We start from the raw sequence: 20,649 nt of genomic DNA on the forward strand, positions 1-20,649 counted from the left end.
AAATCCAGGTCTATCCGTGTCCGTGTTGTGCAGCCCCCCTACACCAGCCTGGGATCGAGGCTAGCCACCCATGCAAGTGCCCTCCCCCACCCCCTGCCCCCTGCCCTTGCCCTCCAGCCCGCTGCCCCCTCCCTACCTGAAGCGCCCATCGCTCTCTGAGGTGTGCAGGCCAATCCACCAGTGTTGCTCCTGGCCCCGGGAGAACTAGGGAAGTCAGGTGGACAGGTCAGTGTTGGCAGGGCCTCTTCTGCTGCTGGCCCTGCTGACTGCATGCCCACTTCTCCCCCTGCCCGCTTGTATGCCCGCCCACCTTCTGCAGGTTGTGTCCCAGGAAATCCAGCTCGGCCTGGCTGTGCACAGAGGCCAGCTCAGCCCGGAACCACGTACAGATGCGCTGGGCCTGAGTCCACATGGAGTGGTGCTCGAAGAACTTGTACTCGGCATCCTGGAAACGCAGCCATTCCCGCCGGCCTGCAGGGGTAATGCCGGCATGGGAGTGGTGGCCAGGATGGAGCTGCCTGCCTGGCCTTGGAGGGTGACAAGGTTGTTCCAGGGCAGAGCCAGGGCAGGTAGGTGGGCCTTCGAGCCCACCCAACACAGGCTGATAGGGCTGCGGGCGCCCCATCTCTCAGCTGGAACCCCTAACCCTCTTCTGTGCCTGCCAGGCCCTGCCCTGGAGGTGATGCCCCTTCCCCTCTCTGGACTGCTATGGGGGCCGTGGGGGGCAGGGGGCCTCACCTTGTGGGCTGACGTCAGGCTCCCGCACATCTGTGCCTACAGGGACAATGTGGACAAAGACGCTGCAGGAAAAGGAGACCCTCCCTTGGGTTCCCGGCCTGCAGCCCTTCAGCCCATTCCCAGTCCCCCAAAGCCGCCCCACTCAACCTCGAGGGATCTTGCAGATCCAGTCCAGCTGCGTCTCACACTGCAAGGCCACCCACTGCAGGGAGGCCAGGTCAAGCACTGCGCAGCCCCGGATGTCGTCATCGTCGTGCCGGCTCCGGTCAAAATTGTGGTACGAGAACTGAAGATGGAGGTTAGAGTGGGAGGGGGTCCTGAGGCTTGAGGTGCAGGCTAACCCCATCTCCAGAACAAACAAGAGACCTGGCCTGAATGAGGAACCCCCAACCTGGGCTGGACATCCCCACCTCCCTCCTTTCCTTTACCTTCCAGCCCAGGGTAGAAGCCTTACTTCTGACAAATCTTACCCATCTCTTCTCTCCCGCCCCAGGCCACGCCCACAGCCAAGACCCGCCCACCCAGGACCCCGCCCACCCCGTTCTGGCTCCCTCACCCCCAGGCCGTCGCTCCAGCGCCAGCTCTGGCCTGCACTGGGGTCTCGGCGGTTCAGGCCCATCCAGAACCAGTGCTGCTCGTGGATCTCGGGCTCAGATTCACTTCAGCAAAACCCAGGGGTGGGGACAGAGAGATTGAGGTGAGAGAAGGTGTCAAACCTGCCCTCTTCCCCTTGCCGCTCTAGTCTGGGCCGACCTAAGGGCCTGGGGCCTCTCCACCTGGGCATCACGTTCACCAGGGAAGAGGGCACTGAGCCCCAGTTCATGGGGTGGTGGGTGGTCTGCCTCACTTCCCTGGCTTTCCTTTGGGCTGGGTGTGCTCTGCCAGCAAGACTGAAGGCTCTCACTTGAGGGAGTTTAGGAGGTGGATGGGGATGGGTACACCTGGGCTCTGGAATCAGGTAAACCTGGATTCCAGGCCTGGTTCACCCGTGGACCAGCTCTGTGACTTTAGGGAAATAACCCAACCTATCAGCCCACAGGTCAACGATAATACCCACTCCCTAGGGTTGCTAAGAGGATTAAATGAGGATTAAATGTTTAGCACGGTACCTGGTGCCTGGAGAGAAGTGATCAATGTGAGCTATTATAATTACTAGTCAAACAGTGTAAGCATGGTGTTTGCTGGGAGGAGGTACCCCGGAACTGGGATCTCAGGAAGCCGGGGTCCATCGGGCTTCTCCCAGCACTAAGGGGACCACCGTGCCGTGTGTGGTCGTGGAGCCCCGACCCACAGGACCGAGATGGAGTCCCGGAGAAACCCCCAGGAAAATGCTCACTTTTGTAGCCTCTCTCCTCCTGTCTTTCAGGAAAAGATTTTTGTTGAGGAGTGTGGGTTATGATGGGATGGTGTAGGGTGGGAGGGGGAACATTCAACTTGGATCAGCTTGTAAAAATAAGGTCTTACACTGGAGAAGGAGGGCTGGGGAGGGCGGTTCCTTATGTAGAAGTTTGTGAGTCTGGGGAGGCGGCTGTTGCTGGCTCTGCAACACTGGTGGGCAGCACCGGGTCTTGACCCCAGGGAGACCAGGGCCACCTGAGGGGCCAGGATGGTCCTGGCACTAGTAGCAGATACACAGGTCACCCCAAGCCCTCCCTGGAGTAGCCTTCACCTGGCCCTGCAAAGCCAGGAGTTGCCCACACACACACACAGGCCGCCAACCCAGGCTCAGTACCCGAAGATCTTGTTGAGCATGTCGGCCACAAAGTGCTCCTCCTCGTAGCTGGCCAGGCTCAGCAGCCGGGCCCCCAGCTCCTGGCAGGCCCCCTGGGCCTGGACCCAGTTCTTCTTGTCCTGCAGTCGCTCAGAGCTGAACACCTGCAGGAGCAGAGTCCAGCTGTCCAAGCTGTCCCCAGTGGCCCACTTCCTTCCCCAGGGGACACCTGCCCTCCCATGACAGCAGTGGGGAGCAGGACTGGGGCCTCACCGAGCAGGGGTCCAGGCCAGTAAAGACAAATCTGCTCATCAGAAAAAGAGCCCCAGAGGAGCGGGGCGGACACAGGCAGCTCCTGGAGGACACTGCTGCCCAGTGCCCCCAACCAGAGGCCCGACGGGTGCTCCCACCGCAGCAGAGCCACAGTCTGCCGAGGGCAAGTGCCCTGTCCTCCCTGGACTTCAGTTTTCTTCATGCCACAAAAGACTACATCAGTGGCTCCCAAACCAGCAAGGCTTTAGAATGCAGATTACCGGTGCCGCACGACCTGCTGCATCCCCATCTCCGCAGAGGCAGCCTGAAGACTGTATTTTTGTCAGGCTCCCAGAAGAGCAGCCCGCCCAGCCCCCACCTTTGGAAACCTCTGAAACCAATGATCTGCATGGTTTTGTCAAGTCCTCAAATGTTTACTGAGCACCTACTATGCACCAGGTCTCAGAGTGCACTGATGAGAGTCTCACCAGAAATGCTTTTCTGTAGCCCACTGTGGCAAGAAGTGTTTTCGGGGCCACCACGTGGGTTGTGGCTGGGTCTCACTGGGACCCCCTCCTCAAGGTGAGCTGCCTCTTGGCTCCTCTCTCTCTCCCTCCCCCATACAACAGGCTGCCTACCTTGTAACAGTGCCGCAGTTTGGGGTCTGAGGCCCAGCCCTGGGGACAGGAACCAGTAAGGCTGGGCGTGGGGTCAGGCCCGGGCAGTTCAGGCGTCACGGGTGTGCCCAGGCTCTGCCGGCAGATGTAGCGAGCCCAGAACGTGGTGCAGTTCTTCACCTCCCACAGGCCCATGGCGCTGCCCGTGGCCAGGGCTACGCACCCCCCACGGCCGTACCCTGAGGGAGGGAGAAGGGACACCCTTACACCGAGGAGGACTCATGGCTTGGCCCTCCCTCACGTGCCCCTGGGGCACCACCACCACCCTTGCCCGTGGAACCGACACAGCCCTCTCTGCAGGGATGGTCTGTGAGGTCGGGGCCCGGGTGGGAGGACGGGAATGGAGGTAGGGTCCCAGCTCTGTGTTTACTCCTGTGAGCTCTCAGGCAAGTGGCTTAACCTCTCTGAGCTTCTTTCATCACCTACCTCAGCAGGTTATTCAAAGGGTTAATTAAAAAAGATAATTCATGTGCAATGGTAATAACAGCAAGCACTTATATAGCACTCACTATTCTAAGAGCTTTACATACACTAACCGTTGAAGCCTCACTTTAATCCTTCGAGGAAACTACCAATGCGCCCACTTGACAGGTGAGGAAAGGGGCCCAAAGATGTGCAGCGAATAAACAGCGGAGTCAGACCTGACACAGGTGGTGAGGCCCCGCACCCCGTTCTCCTAATGGCTTCGCCGTGTTGTATGAGTGATCAGTTCACTGGGAAGCCCTGGGTCTCGGGTCCTGGCAGGACGGGTCCCCCAGGAAGTCAGAGAAGGGGCTGGCTGGGCGGCGTGGGGGCGGGGCTCACCAGGCTGGTCCCGGTTCCAGTGCGTGTATGTGACCTCGTCCCCACTGAGCCAGCGGAAGGAGCCGGTGCCGTTGAGGTCCTGCAGGGCAGTCCAGAAGTACTCGCCGTCCCAGTTGTAGATGAGGCTGCTGACAAAGGCCTGCTCGAACCTGCGGGCACAGGGGCTGGTCAGGGCAGGCTGCACACCTACCCCGCACCCGGCACTGCAGGCCAGATGCCTGGCCAGGACCCTGGGTGCTGAGTCGGACCAGGAAATGTTCAGGGAATGGGGATCCCTAAAGACCCCACAGCTGACACACAGCAACCCAGATCGTCCTCCACCGTCTGCCCTCTGTGCCTGGCTGAGAAGAAACAGAGGAAGTCAGACCCAGCCCAGGCCTCTCTCGGGCACCCAGCCCACACCTACACCTGCCTGTGCCGCTGCCCAGGCCCACCCCACCCTGGAGTCACTCAATAACCAGGAGTCCTTGTGACAGGATTAGAGAAAGGCCCTGGAGCCGGCCGATGACGGGGTGCTACCCCGCTGTTTGATGGAGGGGCCACGTGAGGCCAGGACACGGGTGAAAGCCGGTCTGGGTGCCACCCCCGTACCTGTTGGTGACGGTGACCAGCTGGGAGCCGTAGTCCGCACACAGGCGCCGGGCCTCACTGTAGGTCACTTGGTCCTCTCCCAGCCAGTAGCAGGACGGGCTGTGCCACTTCCAACCCTGGCTCAAGAGAGTGGGCAGCAGAGGGGCGTCTGTGGGGAGGGTACCCCTCTCTCACCCATCAATCCTGGGGCAGGGGGATGCCATCGGTGGCACCACTGAACATGTTATCGGCTTGAGCACAGGACAGAGGGGACTCGTTCGACACCAGATGTGGCCTTCCTATGCTGTACTCTGCACCTGTCACTCCACACTACCCCCCCACACACACCATTACCCCCACCTGCCAGACCAGGGGTGGGAGCACGGCCCGAGGGTGGCGGCTGGAGGGCAGGCAGGCAGCTACTCAGCCTGTGGCCTGGCGCAGAAAGACAAGTGGCCCATCAGATGCCTCTCTTGAACATTTAGCCACGAGAAGCTGTGGGAAAATTGCCAGTTGGCTGAGAAACCAGAGCTAAAACGCTGGGGAAGCTGCCAGGATGTGGAGGGGCTGGGTGATCCTCAGGGGCCTGGAAAACTGAGGTGGAGGGTGTGCTGGGCCTAGGGGTGGGGAGGGGAGCAGACCCTCAGGAAGGGCCGCAGAGAGCCCTCAGCTCCTGAGCAGGCTCTCCACCTCCAGGCCCTCACCCCCCCACCGACCCCTTCCCCTTGGGCCACCCTGAGGGGCTCCCTGTTCCTGACTTTCCGATGAGGAACCGCGGCTCAGAGAAGTTAAGAGACTCGACTTTGAGTGCAGATCGTGCCAGGTGGAGCCCCGCCTGGAACCCGCACCGCAGAGGCTGTGCCTGTCCTCAGCCCTGCTCCTCCTAAGAGGACTCCAGATGCTGCCAGGGCCTTTGCCTCCAGCGGGCCCTGAAGTGGGGAGCCGTGTGGGGGAGCTCGAGGTTTCGAGAGAGAGTAAGATGCAGCTCTCTGGGCAGGAGCCAGGGCAGAAGAGAAGCTGGTGTGGGTGGGTGCTCACGCGTAGCGGGGGGTGGATCCTGTGTGCCCAGCAGGGCTCTGCTAAGACTCCTCGCTCTCCTGGGGTATTCACCAGGGCTACTTAGCACTCCCCACACATTTCAGACCAGCCCTGGTGCCGGGGCAGCAGTTGGCAGTAATTCCTCTCCACCTCCCACCCCCACCTCACCCAGGCCAGGCCAGGGTCCCCGGGCCATTCCCTGACCATGCTGGTCCCCCAGCTCCAGCTGGGCCCCTGTGTGTTCCCTCCTTCCTCCCCACTAGAGTTCGGGCCTGTTGTCATTTCCTGCCCCCCCCCACCCCCCGGGGTAGAGTTTTGGGTGCAGGTCAGGTGGGAAATGGTAAGGGGGCTTAATACAAAGGAAGACAGTGGAGCCAGACTGGTAAGGGGCTGGGCTGGAGGAGCATGGCCTTGGCAGACGGAGCTGCCAGGAGCTGAAACACCCCAGACACATCCACCCCACTCACACCTCCGCTCGGCCTGGGAGGGGCCCTGGGAGGGCCGGGGGAGGGAGATGGGCCAATCACCCATTCTCACCCTCATTCGTACACTCAGCACCCCCTGCTCACTTATCCCACCTCCCACCCTGGGCCCTAATCCGTTCCCTCTCTGAACGTCTGGTAGCTCCTGAGGCTGAGAGCACAAGGAGTGAGACGCCAGAATGGCCTCATCCCTGCAGGAGAGACAGACAGACAAGCACCCACCACATCAGATGGTGTGACGTGTGCCAGCAAAGACAGAGGGTGCAGAAAGGGCACGGGCTCACCCCAGCAGCCTCCACTCAGGTGACAACTGGCCAGACTCACCGCCACCTCCTGTTCTCTGCTGCCTGTTGGAGGTGGCTTCCCCGTGGAGAGGGGCTCAGGGGTATGGGTGGGGAGCTCTGCTTACCCCGAGCAGCCCCCCACCCCACCCCACCCCACACCACTGCTGCGAAGGAGCAGTGTGAAGAGCAGGAAGCAGGGTGTGCCGAGAAAGGGAGGCTGCGGGGTTTCCACACCCTGCCCCTGGGTGCCCCTCTGGCTGGCCCCACCAGCGCCCAGATCCAGAAGCACCCTCACCTTCCGGCAGCCATGGTCCTCCTCAGTGGCCCCCTGGCTCAGCTGGCCTGCTTTCTTGCAGATGGACGGCAAGGACTGGTTACACGGACTGTCATTCCAGCGACCCTCCTGGGGACACAGGGTACGAGGGAGTCTCAGCCCCCTCCCCCCAAATGTCCCAAACCCTTCAGCAAACCAGGTTTCTAGATCTGAGCCTGCTTCTGCTTGCTGTGTGGTTCTGATCAAGAGGCCTGACCTCTCTGTGTTCTAGGCTATAAAGCAGGCAGAGCGAGATTAGTTCCAGAAGCCTCACCAGGCTGATGAGAGCAAACAGAGTTGATGCGCAAATGCCTTGAAAGGTTGGCGAGCATTGTCTAAATGGGAAGAGACGCTCCTTTAGATTATTTATAGCTTACTGGCAGGACAGACAGATGAGATTCCCAGTTCTGCACGGTGTCCAGCCAGTAACTGCAGAGCCAGGCCGGGCAGAGACACTGCCCCCAGACCTGGATCTCGGATGATGGAGCTCAACAGGAATGCAGTCCTCAGCCCCTCCCTGCCCTCTGCCCCCCAGCCGCTGTCTGTCTGCCTTCAGCTCCAGCCGAGGGCAGAGGTGCTTGTGTGCCTGCCCCCAGGAGAACGCCTGGGGTGTAGCAGACGCTTAGCAAAAATTGTTTCTAGAACTGAAAATGGCAGCCCCTACTCTAGATGGCTGTGTCTTTACAGTCCCTGGCACGATCTGTGGTGTCTCACGGGAGAGTGTCCTATCTGTCCCTGGAGTGGGCGGTCTATCCCTATGGTGTCGTCCCTTTCACGAAGGGATTCTTATCTCTGCTTGAGGTCTTGCACCAGCTCCTCCACCTACACACACTGCCTCTGAGGCAAAGCCATGGAGAACAGACATCGCCCCTCAAGTTCATGAGGAGACCAGACCCTGCACAGAGCAGTCTCAGTGCAGTCCGTGGAGCATGTCCACGTAATGCGGGTTCTGGTGCCACCTGCCGGCAGAACAGCAGCTGGCAGGAGACCAGCAAGGCTCCAGGCAACATCCTAAAGCTTCATGAGAATTAGCTCCTTTAATCCTCCCAGTGACCCTCTGAGGTGGACACTGTTAGTGTTCCACTGACAGATGAGGAAACTGAGGCACTAAGAGGTTAAGTAATTTGCCCAAGGTGACCCAGCTAGTTGGGGGAAGAAGGGGAGAGTCAAACACTGGCAACCTTTCCACGTGGAAAGAGGTTGGGGGAAGGGGGAAGACGGGGCTTCTGAAAGGCACTAGGGTGGGATTCCCGGCAGGCACCGATATGACTGGGATAACACCAGAAGGCTGGGGTGCATTCGGGCCCTGTGGTATAGAAAGGGGATTCTCACCGGCCCCCAAATGGTGACACAGTCCTCCAGGCTGTCCCGGAAGTTGTTCGGCTCAAAGGGGTGCCAGTGGGTGAAGCTCACGATGCTCCCATCAGACCACTCAAAATTCATCTGCAGCTTCAAATCGTTGAGGCCAATCCACAGCTCCTCCACCTCTGGGGTGCAGCAGGAGAGAAGGGAGCAAGGACACGGAGAGGTCAGCCTTGGCCATCAGCAGAGGAGGAGGCGACAATCCCCGAGCCTCCTGGGCAGGACCAGATGGGCATCCAGAGGCCCTGCCCTCTACCCCAGACCAGCAGCGGACTCCCAGCCCCTCACCTTGCTTGATCTGCTTGGTGATGAACTCCAGCTCGTCCATGCTGTGGATGCTGAGCAGGTCGCCCCCGCCCCGCAGGCACGCCTTCTTGGACTCCTGCCAGCTGCGCTTCTCGGCTTGCAGGCGGTAGCAGTGGCCCTGGAAGGGCTGCCAGCTGGGCTCGCACTCCACCTTCACGTTGGCCCGCACATCTGCAGAGACCCCCGAGGCCGCTGCTCAGGCATCCAGCTGCCCAGCATGGGCGCCGGACCCACTGGGCACTAACACAGGCAGGGCCTCAAATTCATTTCCTCCTAAACCTGTCACACACCAACCCTTCCCGCCGGAACAGGTCTGAGGGCCGAATAGTGATGAAAAGACAAAGCCTTCCGGGGCTGCTGGAGGCCCTGTGGCAGAGACCCGGGAGGTGGTGGTGTGGTGGCAGACTCCAGCCAAGACAGGATGGCCCCTCTAGCTGGGGCCCGTCCAGCCCTGGGAGCCTCGGTTTCCTCTTCTATAAGTGGAGTTTCCTGCTCTAAGTTTCAAACTTAGTTCACGTCCACCTGGCTCAGTAAAAGGAACCGATGTCACTATCTCAAATACCATCTACTGAACGTGGACTCGGAGCTGGCCCTGGTGGTCCAGGCTGGAGGGACTGAGGAAATGGGGCCCCACCATGTGGGCAGCAGGTGAAGTCCCTGCTGACTGGCTGGCATCCCCGGCTGGGATTTCTCCTAATGCTGCTTCCCCAACCCAGCTCCCCTCCCTGCTCCCCAGGGCTGACACACTGATGGGTCCCAGGCCCTTCCACGCCCCCATTTCTGTGCATTTCAGGTTTACCCTCTGGGGATCGGGGCCCAAGGGCAGCTAAGACAGACAAGCCCTCACTTGGGCCCTGGCATTTCACCAAACTACCCACAATGTCAGGCTTGGGCAGGATTCTGCCTGGCTGGGCGGGATAGCGTGTGCCCACTCGAAGCATCGCCCCTGACTGGGACATGCTGGGATCCATTCCATACTGGGAAGCACTAAAGGGTCCAGCCCAGCAAAGTGGGCATGTCTGAAAGCCAAAGCAGATCTCTCCTGGGCTCTGGACATGTCAGTCACCTCTGCCGACCACCGAGCAAAGACCCAAGGCTGCTGGCCCAGACAGAACCAGAGTTTAGTGGGTGATCAGACCCAGGGGCCCGCTTCAGGCCGGGGGAAGAAGGGAGCTCAGGAAATGCAGGCAGAAGAAACTGCCCAGAGAAGTGCCTCCGCAGAGGTGAGCAGCCTGGGATCAAAAGCCACAGTCAGAGAGGACCCGCCACAGGGACCACACCTAGGAGATCCCGGGGACAGGGAATTTTTTTTCCCTGGTGAGCCACAGAAAAGGGGGACCAAAGGGGCTAGGCCTGCCCACACTGGGCCCTCCTTCCCTCAGAAAGCAGCTTCTGGAAGGCCTAGAATTGGTGCTAGAGGTGAGGTACCCTAGGTGAAGGGTGGGCCTTCAGGGTTTAAGCCTTTGCTTCTCCCCGCCCCCCCCCCCCCGCCAGGGGGAAGGGGGTGAGAAAGCAGGAGCTGATGGCCTTCATTCAGTCTTTGACATTTTAATGGTCAGAAGCAGACCTTTCGCTCTGTAAGCTCTTCCGGTGAGTTTGTGTATTTTTTTTCTGGTTTTGCTGTATTTTGCTTGGAAAAGTTCCCTCCTCCCCAGTCTCAGGGTCCCTGGACCCCTGTGGGAGCCTGTGCAACCTAACAGATAGGCTGCAAAGGCCCCTGTGGGTCAGGCCGGTCTCCAGCCTCACAGACCAGCCTCCAAGGGACACGAAGTTACTCTGTTTGCAACTCAGAGACCGCACACCGGTGAGGGGCAGGATCCCCAAAGCAATGCCCCGCCCACTGTCTCCTACTCCCTCCAACTCCTCCTTGAGGCCCCTATGAATCACACATGTCAGCAAGGCACTCCCTGGCTGAAAAACCTGCAAAGGCTCCCACGGCCCACCTGGCCCTACCCACACCGTCCCCAGCAGCCAAGACCCCCGGGGGGCTGGCTGCAGCCTGCCTTTCCAAATCGTTCTCTTCGCCACGCCCTCAGCCAGGGTTTGTCACATGGTAGGCATGTGCACAGGAATCACAGATACAGGGTCCTGTGAAGTTCAGGTCCTAACTCAATTAATCTGGGGCAGGGCCTGAGACCCTGCATTTATAAAAGCTCCCAGGTGACGCTGTGCTGCTGGTCTCGGGATCATAGGTTAAGAAGTCACAAGTCTGTACTCCAACCAGACCGCTCACCAACCTTGCAACTGTTGTGTGCTTCCGCGCCGCCACACCTCTGCGCGCGCAGTTCCCTCCGCCAAGGGGCCCTCCCTCCCACCTCTACTCGCCTTGTTAAACTTTACACTGAACTGGAAAGGCGCAAATCAAATGTTACTTCCTTGAAATCCTCCTTCACTCTCAGAAGCTTAATCAATCCCTCCTCTAGGCATCTATTGTACTGACATTATTGCACATGTCTTTGTAACAGCACATAACTCAGGATATTCCAATTGTGCGTTGAGATGTCTGCCACCTTCCGCAGACTGTGACTTCCACAAGGACAAGGTAAAACCAGCATTTAACAAAGTTCTCAACAAATCCCCGAATGAATTAATGGCACTTCCCAGTGAGTTCAGACTTCAACCGAACCGTTAACTATGAACAGGGCAGACCAGAGTCACCTGTGCTGCGAGGCTGTGGCTGTGCTGTGAGGAGCCCCACCCCACCCCACCCCACCCCACCCTGATGGGCAGGCCGAGGCTCACTGGGAAGCTCTGGCTCAGCTGGGGCGTTGAGCTTCTTCTTGCACACATAGGGCAGTGCCATGCTGCAGTCGCGGTTCTGCCAGCCGCCGGAGGACTCCGTGCGGATCACTCCGCAGTTCTCCTCACTTGGGTTGTCAGGCTGATCTGTGGGGAGGGCAGGGCGCCAGCACCCCAGGAGAGAGACTCACACCCCGGCCCCTGGAGCCCTCTCTGAACTTCCTGCTTCCTAGGAAGCCTGAGCCAGCTGGAGAGGCCCAGGTCCCCACTCAGCCCTCCCTCCTTGGACACGGCAGGGCCTCACTGCTTTCTCAGCTGTGGGCCCACGTGTCCTGGGCTCTGCTCAGCGACTGGTACCCGCCCCACCCAGCTTCCCTGGCCAGGCTGCTGGTGGGCTGGGTACACGGGCCTGAAACCCAGTCCTGTGCCCTGAGCATTAGGTTCTAAGTCACACCAGAGCACTGCGTGGGCCAAGGGGGCCGCTCCAGGAGGTGCGGAATCTGCCCCCTCCCACCTCCAATTTGAGGAGATGGTGCCCGTAGGGTCCCCAGGCCGCCCTGCACCCCGAATCCTGCGCCTCACCACTCTCCCAGTTGAGGTACTTGAGAGGCGAGTTGTCCGACCACTGCCAGCCTCCACTGGTGTCCAGGTCATTAAGGCCAATCCACAGTGTGGAACTATAGCCAGTGAGGAGCCCTGACAGCAAGACGGTGACAGTGAGAAGCTGGCCGCCCATCCGCAGCCCTCCCACTTTGCCCCCACCAACGCCATCCTTACTCCCACAAGCAGAAAGGGCTCAGCGTCCTCCAAAGGTAGGAGCAGGTCTCAGGGTCCTGGCACCCCACCCTGTCCTCAGGTGGGTGGACCCCGGTCAGCCAGCCCAGCCGGGGGCTGCCCACCGTCTCACCATTGATGTAGGTCTGCTCGTGGATCTCGGTGATGCTCAGCAGATCTGCCCCTTGCTGCTCACAGCTGGCCCAGGCCTCCCTCCACGACAGTGTGGACTGGAAGTTAAACTGGTAGCAGCTGTCGGTCAGCTGGTCCTTGTCCCAGAAGGTCTCACAGTCATTACCTGCCACCAGGAGAGCCAGGCAGAGGTCCCTCCCCAGTCCTCTACTTCAGGGTTCGACACAGGGGTCCCTCACAGAGTGCGGAGGCCCCACACAAACGGTCCCACGCTGTGAGGAGGGGCCACCTCTCACCCCAGCCCCGCAAGTCCTGCCACCCGCCACACCCTCGTGGCCAGCCTCCCGCCAGGAGCCACCCCGCTCTCACTCTTGATGGGGCAGAAGCCCCAGCGCTCGTCCTTGCCGTAGTCCTGGGTGGTGGCGCACCACAGGTGGCCGTCCTCGCGGCCCGTGCTGGTGCAGCTGTGGAACCACTGGTTGTCGTACTTGAAGGGGATGGTGCAGGGCTTCCCGTGGGAGTTCCCCTGGATGGTGTAGACCTCTGCAAGGAAGGGAGCCAGGCTTTGGCATTGGGGTCCTTGAAGTTGAGGTGCCTGCCCCCTATAATGCAGGGAGCCGGGCTGGGCAGGGGTCAGCGGAGGGGGAGGGGCAGTGGCATTGGAGAGTGGCCTTAAGGCTCCCTCTGCCATCAGATCATCCCAGGAGCCTGAGAGAGGTCCTGCTGCTCACCCCACAGGATCCAATGCCCCGGACGGCTGTCCAAACTCCAGCTGGGAGAGGGGGCCTCCAAGTCACCCCCAGAGGCCTGACCCTGAAGGAATCCCTATGCAGCTCCCCAGCCTGGGGGCTCCACTGTGCACCCCTCCTCCCCAGGTTCCATCTTGGAAGTCAGGGTGGCTTCCAGGAAAAGCACCCCAGGACGGAGCTGCCCCTGGGGGTCACCCTGGGGTCTCCCTGGAGAGTAGGCCCGGGGAAGGAAATTTTACAGCGGACACTTTTGTACTATTTGAGGTCTTTACAAGTAAAAACCTCAACTTTTAATTTTGTAAGTTTTTAAAAAGTAAATGAAATGCTTTGAAGTTAATTTTCTTATTCAAAATGCTTCCCGTCACAATCAAAGATGTGACTGTCAGGGCTCTGCCTGTCACTGGGCCTGTGACTGCCAAAGGCCGTGTCCCTGGAGCCGTCCCTCTGTGGCTGCAGTGCCCCGGACACTCTCCCCTGCAAGCAGCCTCTCACCGTAGTAGGGCCGAGCACAGAGGTCCTCTTCGCTGCCATAGATGCGCCACGGGCCACTGCGGGTCTGGTCGCCGCGCTCAGGGGTGCCGGCCTTCGAGGAGTTGCCGGCTCGGCCGGCCAGGAGCAGGTTCAGCTGGTCACCCAGTGTATGACAGTGCCAGCGAAGGTTCATTGCCTCCCGGTCACATTCGTACATGCCCAGGGAGGCTGTGGTGTTGGTGCCCGGCCAGCCTGTGCCCAGGCACTGCATGGCACCCAGGTTGAAGAGCCGGTTCCGCGAGACCCACTTCCAGTGCTGGGCAGGAAGGCTGTTACTGCAGTGTGGGGAGACCCTGACTTGCCCACCCTGGGCCTCCAGGCAGCCCTCCAGTCCATAGCTGAAGATGAGGAAGACGTTGGGCTCTGGAAAGGAAGGCGGGACATGAAGCCGTCACCGGGGCTCTCCTGGTGAGCCCTCGATGGCCAGCGCCACCTACAGACAGGCACTGACCATGAGTCTGGTGCTGGGTTGCCGCCCTCCGTCCCACCCCCAAAAGCAAACCCCACTCCACATGGCAAGTGGGTCCCACACCCTTTTCTGAAGGTCTTAGGAGCAGCGGAGGCATTCCCATCACACACACTGCAACCTTTGTCCCTGCCGCTGTCGCAGAGCACGGCTTTCTGCCATAGCGTTCCAGCCTGCGTCGTTTGGCCTCGCTCCTCCCCTTGCCCCTCGGCGTCCTTGGCTCCATCCTCTCCTCCCATCTAGAGTCTCCCCAGACCACTCACCACCCCTCACACCCAACCACTCATGCGCCATAGCCATCTCACTCCCATTTCCAGACAGCATGTGGCTCTCTGGATCCCCCATCCTGCGTCCTCTCACCAGTCACCTCACTGCGGAGACACTTGGTGGGAGACAGTGAAATCTAAGCGGCCCCCAGTGCACCCACGTTACAGATGAAGAAGCCAAGACTTCAGTGATTAGACAGCAGGCTAGTGGTTGCCTGGGGCTGGGCAGCGGAGATGGGGCGGGAGGGGCTGCTGAAAGGCACGGGTTTCTTGGGGGGGGGGAGTGTTCTCAAACTACAATGTCACGACAGTCGCACGGCTCTGAATATACTGAAACCCCATTAACTGCACGGTTTAAATGGGTGGATTCTACAGCATGTGAGTTATACCTCAAAGCTGTTATATCTTTAAGTTATTATTATATTTTAAAGGGAAAGAGGGTGGGGAGAAACGTGAGAAGAGTTTGGAGACAGGAAGTGTGAATCCTTGAAAACATGAATCTAACTGCTAGGGTTCAAATCTCAGCTCTGCCTCTTACTGTGTCACTTGGGCAAGTCGCTTAATTGCTCTCTGACTCAAGCTTCTTCATCATAAGACTGTTGTAAAGGGCTCTGCCCGTGTGGCTCAGTTAGAGTGTCATCCCATCAACTGAAAGGCCATAGGTTCGATTCCTGGTCAGGGCACACACCTGAGTTGCGGGTTCGGTCCCAGGTCGGGGCACGAACAAGAGGCAGCCGATCACTGTTTCTCTCTCGCATCGATGTTTCCCTGTCTCTCTCCCTCTCTTCCCCTCTCTCTAAAAATCAGTTTACAAAATTAAACACAAAAGACTGTTGTAAAGGTTAAGTGAGGTAATACTGCACGTGTGAAGTGTTTGGACAAGGGCCCGGCACACAGGAAGGGCGCTACTGTAGCGGTGGGAAATTGTAACTGCCCCCCCCACCATTCTTGACGTTGTAAGTGCTGACTCTGACTCATATGTAGCTTGTAGATGAATATCACGTTTGTTAAGACCCTAGGAACTAATTTCAAAAGATACAGCCTCTGGGCATCCCAGCTCCGGGAGATTAGCGGACCTTCAATCATAAAGCCACCCAGGATGACTGACGCACACCAGACCATCACCTGCCCCGCCCGCACGGACTACGCTCAGCTGCAGTGTTTATCACTATGACGACTGTTACTGTCTGTTACTAGTTCACGTTAGAGGTAAAGAGCCTGCCTAAAGGGTGGCAAGAATACGTGACCAAAGTCCCAGGCTGGCCACAGATGGAGCTGAAATTCGGTCCCGGCCTCCTGTTCCCCCACACTGGCCCTGTCACCCCTCTCCAGTCCATTCTCCACGGCCAGCCAGAATGACTTTCGAAGATGCAAGTAAGTTCTCAAGTTCTTTTAAAAATGACATTCGAGTGTTGAAAGTCATAAAGAAAATGATGATGAATTTCGTGGACCAAAAAGGGGTGCTGTAAAAAAAGGCACACCAAAAGGAACTTCACAGGGTGATCCAATCCCTTGATTGTAATTCTCTTGACATTTACCTGATATTTTGTTCAGCATCTGCGTCTATTTCTCTTGATTATGGGTCATTTTCTCCCCCTGCCTGCACGTCTAGTAATTTTGATCATAAACTGGACATTGTAAATAATGTTGTAAGGAGTCTGGATTCTTTTCTTCTCTATGGGGCCTTGTGGAGGGCGTGCTTCAGGGAGTCTGGGTTCATCTTCCTACGAAGAATGCTGGGCTTTGTTCTGGCAGGCAGTTAGATCACTGGTGCACCACCTCGATCCTGCAGGGGCTTGGTTTTGGGCTTTGCGAGGGTGGGGCTGTTTTGCCTTTAGTTTTAGGGTGTGTCCCTTAGCCTTGGGTTTAATCATAAGGTGAGGCCCTTCTGGAGTTTCAAAGGAAATATATTTTTAAGATTTTATTTATTTATTTTTAGAGAGAGGGGAAGGGAGGGACAAAGAGAGGGAGAGAAACAACAGTTGCCTCTCACACACCCCCAACTGGGGACCTGGCCCGCAACCCAGGCATGTGCCCTGACTGGGAATCGAACCGGTGACCTTTTGGTTTTCAGGTCAGCACTCAATCCGCTGAGCCACACCAGCCAGGGCTCAAAGGAAAATCTAAAAGCAAAACAAAACTAAAACTAAAAAAAAAATAAAAAAAGGAAAACCTTAGGCAATTACTAAGCGCCTCTAACTCGGTGGAACTTGAATTCCAAACTGCTTCCTCAAGACCATGTAGTGACCAAAACCCCTGCCTCCCAGCTGCCGCTTCCTCCTGGGTTCCCTAGAGCCTCCCAGGTTAGACTGCCCATGCCCAGGTGAGCAATCACCAAGACCTCGAGGAGAATTTGCAGGGAACGTCTCTATGGCTCCTTCCTCTCCAGAGGTTTCCCTCTCGATTTTTAGCTTGTCTGGCAGCCTCCAACTCTGACCAGTGAAACTGCGCCTTTCTGTCTGAGCTCCTCTGTGGACAAAAAAGGGCTTCTAGGGAAAATAACTTCACAGGCTGATCTGATCACAAATTCCTAATTGGGCAGGTCACGGTGCGGTGGGTGGTCACACCCCAGGCAAATAACTGCTTTGGAAGAAGACCTGTCTTTGCCTTAAGCAGAGCCTGTCCGTGGCCCCTGTGCCTGCAGGTTAACACACCTCAGGCCTCCCTCGGAGAGCACAGAATCTTGTTAACTACCCCACAGTCCAATCCCCGCCTGCCTTCTCCCACCTTCCTGGAATCTTCCTCACAGCCCCTCCTTAATTCCAAAGGCAGAGAAGCAGCAGCAAACTGTCATTTCTTGGAAGTATTTTTCTCAGTCTTGAGAGCTTGCTTCCCGGTATATCCTGTTTAGATCAAATAAGTTGGGGTGGTTTTTTTTTGAGATTTTATTTTCTTTTAAATTATTTTATTGTTGTTCAATTACGGTTGTCTGTATTTTCTCCAATAAGTTTTTATAAAAATTCTTTATGGGTCTGGATGTTCTTACACCATCACCTCCTAGGGGGCAGTACTCCCGGGGGAAATCGGCTCCGAGGGGTCACTCCCCTCATCTGCTTCTCTTCTCTCAAAGGTTGTTTCCTCCCCAGCATCCGTCTGGTTTTGATTGCTCCCTAACCACTGCGTTTCTTCTGTTGTCCTTAGTCTACACGCACTCTTGGCCAGAGAGTCAGACTATGTCAACATACGAAACTCCAAAACTGCGGAGAGTTTTTATGAGTGTATTTGATCCAAACTGACAACAATTGCCGGGAAGCAACATCTCATGGACTGAGAAAATGCTGCAGAGAATGGACGTTCTGCAGCTCATTTTAGACATCAGAATCAAAGGACAAGCTGTAAGGAGGGTTTCATGAAATTCACCGGTGGTAGATTAAGGAGGCGGGAGAAAGCAGAAGAGGGGACAATCTCTGGAACCCGGGAAAGGGTGAAACCGAGACGCACACTTTCTTTACATCGGAGGGTGCAGGGTAGGCAACCATGAACGTTCACAGCAGAGAGGTGGCCAACAAGATAAAAAATACTGGTGGTCTCCCAGGGCAGCTGTGGCCTGAGGGGTCTAGAGAAGGAGATTACCTGACATTTCAAAAGTATGTAAAAAGACAATATTTAACGGTAAGACTGGACCCGTCCAGGCCTGGACCGGACTGCCTGCCAGGACCAGCTCTTGGTTAAGAATTTTTATGTCCGGACCTTCCCATGTGGTTATTTTCCACCTCCCTTGAGCTTGTCAGGTTTAGGAGGTGGCCCCTTTTATACAAGCTATCCTGCCATTCCCAGAACTCATGAGCTGACGTATTTGTTTATTTTCTGTCTCCATTCTTGTTCATAACCGCCCAGGGACTCTCTCAGTCCTCACCACTGGGTCCCCCGTGCCCACGGCTCTGCCTGACACACAGTAGTGTTTAATGAGCACTGAAGGAACAAATACATGAATCTCATGCCTCGAAATCACAGCTGACCAGTCTGCCTTCTTGCTGCTTGTCCCAGCTGCCAGATTAACTTTCCTCAAGCCGGGTGCCCACGGCTCCTGTCACTGAGCGCTCAAAACTCCTCGGAAGGCTGGCAGGGCAGGGACACTGGTCACGCTCTTCTTCACTGGCACCAGGCTGGGGATCCTCTCTGGGCAAGTCACAGGTGACTTCCTGAGGGTCTTTAGGGCAACCGACAGAGCTGCTCACCCCTCCCTGGGGGGACCCTCCGTCCACCTTGTTCCAGGCACCCCCCAAGAACCATAAAATGGCCCCAGGACTTGACCCCAGCCTGCCCAAGCCTCCTCTAGGGCCTGGGTGTTTGGTTCTCAGAAACTCCACGTCAGCGAAGACGGTCGGAACAGAAAGTGACCCTCAGCAGGAGGTAGGGAAAGGGCCTGGGACCGGAAAAGAGAGAAAACAGTACTTGCTTTTACAGACGCTTCTCAGAGGAGGAACTGGGCAACACAGCCCCAGACGGCACAGGAGCCCACTGCAGCCCAGGGCACAACGTTGTCCGGCCTCCTTGACCAGAAAACGCACACACTGGCCTCAGCAACCCCAGCCCTGCTGTGCAGCAGTGACAGATGGCAAATGAGGGGTCTGAGAGGGACCCACATCGGTCGGGAGAGGCAATGCCACTGGCATCGGGCTACCTTTCCCTCACTGGACAGATGAGGAAACTGAGGCCCACACAGGGAGAGAGATGAGGATGCCCAATCGCCGTACCTCAGTTTCCTCCTCTGTCACATGCACTGTGGCTGCAAGTCCCCCCGTCCTGTTACATCCTGGGATCAAATCTACACATCCTCCTGGAGTGCCCACTATGTGCACGGCAGGTCCCAGGCAACGCTGGGGCCACAGGCAAATGCACAGCGCTGTCCGGGTTAGAGAACAGTGGGGTTTGGGTCCCTTTAAAACCCAGGTGTCTGGGGGACATAGGAGGCGGCTGTGCCTTCCAAGGGCAGAGAGACTCCCTGAAGACACAGAGGACCCGGAGGAGGCAGAAGGTGACGAATGCAGGTCATGAAATGGCCTTGGCAGCCAATGAGAAAAGGACGAGGACTTTGGGAGAAGGGGGGTCTGCAGGGAGGTGAATAGCGAAGGGGAGGCTGAGGGGAATTCTTGGAGATGGGTCCCGATGACTCTGCCAAGCTGGGGGCTAGGGAGCTCTGGGGGAGCATTTTCCACCCAAAGCTGAGGGGAGGCTGTTTCTCCAGGGCCCAGTGGAGGAAGGGAGCTTTGGTTGAGCACAGTCCGCCAAGGGGAAAAGGACGGGAACACAGGCATTTCGATGTCTGACTCTGATCTTTGCGTCCATGCTCTCAGCAAGCCCACACGGAGCAGAGAGGGGCTCAGAGTGGGGAGTCCTCATGCCCCCCATTCTGAGGAGGCCCCCTTCTGCCTCACCCACCCTCCTAGCCTCACTCCACATGCGTGAGAGCTTCAGGTGTCATTGCCCCTCGCTAGGACCTTGGTATAGTCCTCACCAAGGACAAAGACGACCTCTTGTGTTTCATTGGCAACCACACCAGGCCCAGCACAGAGGGCGAGTGAACACACGAGTGAAGCCAGGCAGGAGACTGCATGTTAAGCACCCGTTTGATGTCTTTCATTTATTCACTCAACAAATCTTTACTGAGAATTTCACAGGTGTCAGGCGTAGCCATGAGCGGTGTAGACCTAATCTAGCCCCTAACACCACATGGCCTGGCAGGTGCTGGGCTCTGCGTGGAAGATGAAGACAGAATCCTTGACCACGTCCTTGACTGCTCAGTCTCTGGCCTTTGTTTTGTCTGCCCAGCAAACTTCCCATTCCCTTCTCATCACTATTTATAAAGGATTTTCCTGTACCTCTGGCTATGTGAGTGGGTGCAAAGCTCACTCTTGGCCAGTAAGAGTGGCCATCTCCCTGGCCACAGCGATCAGGGTCCTCCCTTGAAATACACGAAGTTTTCTTTCTCTGTTGAGATCGCTAAGCTGGGGCTGCCAATGGCCTTGTTTGCTACCATGAGAAGACCTTTCTACTGCAGGCAAGACTGGGCAGCACACAAGAAGAGGCCCAGAACCGAGATGGAAGGAGAAGTGAGTCCCAGTGGAGCTGACCAGCCAGTCCCAGTCCCCGAGTTCCTAAGGCTCTTCTTTGGCTCTGATCATTTGCAGCCACATCCCCATTTATTTTGTGGGCTTGTCTGCACTGGGTTCTGTCCTTGTAACCAAAAGAATCCTGATAAACTCACAACCCCATGTCCTGGAGCCGGGGCCTCGCCCCGGGTCTGGAACACTGGCTCCTTTTCCTTACTTCCCTGGGGCCAGTGTTCCGGGATCCCTTCTGACCACCAGACCCTTTAGGAGCTTTCCGGGCCTGCAGCAGCCTCCGCACCCCACCTCAAGCTCCTGAGCACCCTTCCCCTGCTCCCCCAGAGGCTTCCTCAATAGTGCAGGCAACAAGCAGTTGCGAAGCACTGTACTACCGGGAAATCAGAC

General features: G+C 57.5%; 1 protein-coding gene across 2 annotated transcripts in view; it reads right to left on the reverse strand.

Annotated features, from left to right (window-relative positions):
- Positions 1-20,649, reverse strand: part of MRC2 (mannose receptor C type 2) — a 52,648-nt gene that overhangs the window by 10,810 nt on the left and 21,189 nt on the right. For both annotated transcript variants that reach the window (XM_028519907.2, XM_036033537.1), the window contains exons 2-18: positions 13,424-13,825; positions 12,552-12,725; positions 12,184-12,348; positions 11,859-11,972; positions 11,280-11,423; positions 8,520-8,708; positions 8,202-8,356; positions 6,852-6,959; positions 4,774-4,889; positions 4,183-4,331; positions 3,340-3,557; positions 2,471-2,613; positions 1,295-1,397; positions 886-1,024; positions 739-774; positions 311-471; positions 137-204 (exon numbers count right to left, since the gene is read on the reverse strand). In XM_028519907.2, coding sequence (XP_028375708.1) covers positions 137-204; positions 311-471; positions 739-774; positions 886-1,024; positions 1,295-1,397; positions 2,471-2,613; positions 3,340-3,557; positions 4,183-4,331; positions 4,774-4,889; positions 6,852-6,959; positions 8,202-8,356; positions 8,520-8,708; positions 11,280-11,423; positions 11,859-11,972; positions 12,184-12,348; positions 12,552-12,725; positions 13,424-13,825 — 2,584 coding nt within the window. The remainder of the gene's footprint in view (positions 1-136; positions 205-310; positions 472-738; positions 775-885; positions 1,025-1,294; positions 1,398-2,470; positions 2,614-3,339; positions 3,558-4,182; positions 4,332-4,773; positions 4,890-6,851; positions 6,960-8,201; positions 8,357-8,519; positions 8,709-11,279; positions 11,424-11,858; positions 11,973-12,183; positions 12,349-12,551; positions 12,726-13,423; positions 13,826-20,649) is intronic.

Source organism: Phyllostomus discolor, chromosome 8 (genome assembly GCF_004126475.2).
Source record: "Phyllostomus discolor isolate MPI-MPIP mPhyDis1 chromosome 8, mPhyDis1.pri.v3, whole genome shotgun sequence".
Classification (NCBI taxonomy): domain Eukaryota; kingdom Metazoa; phylum Chordata; class Mammalia; order Chiroptera; family Phyllostomidae; genus Phyllostomus; species Phyllostomus discolor.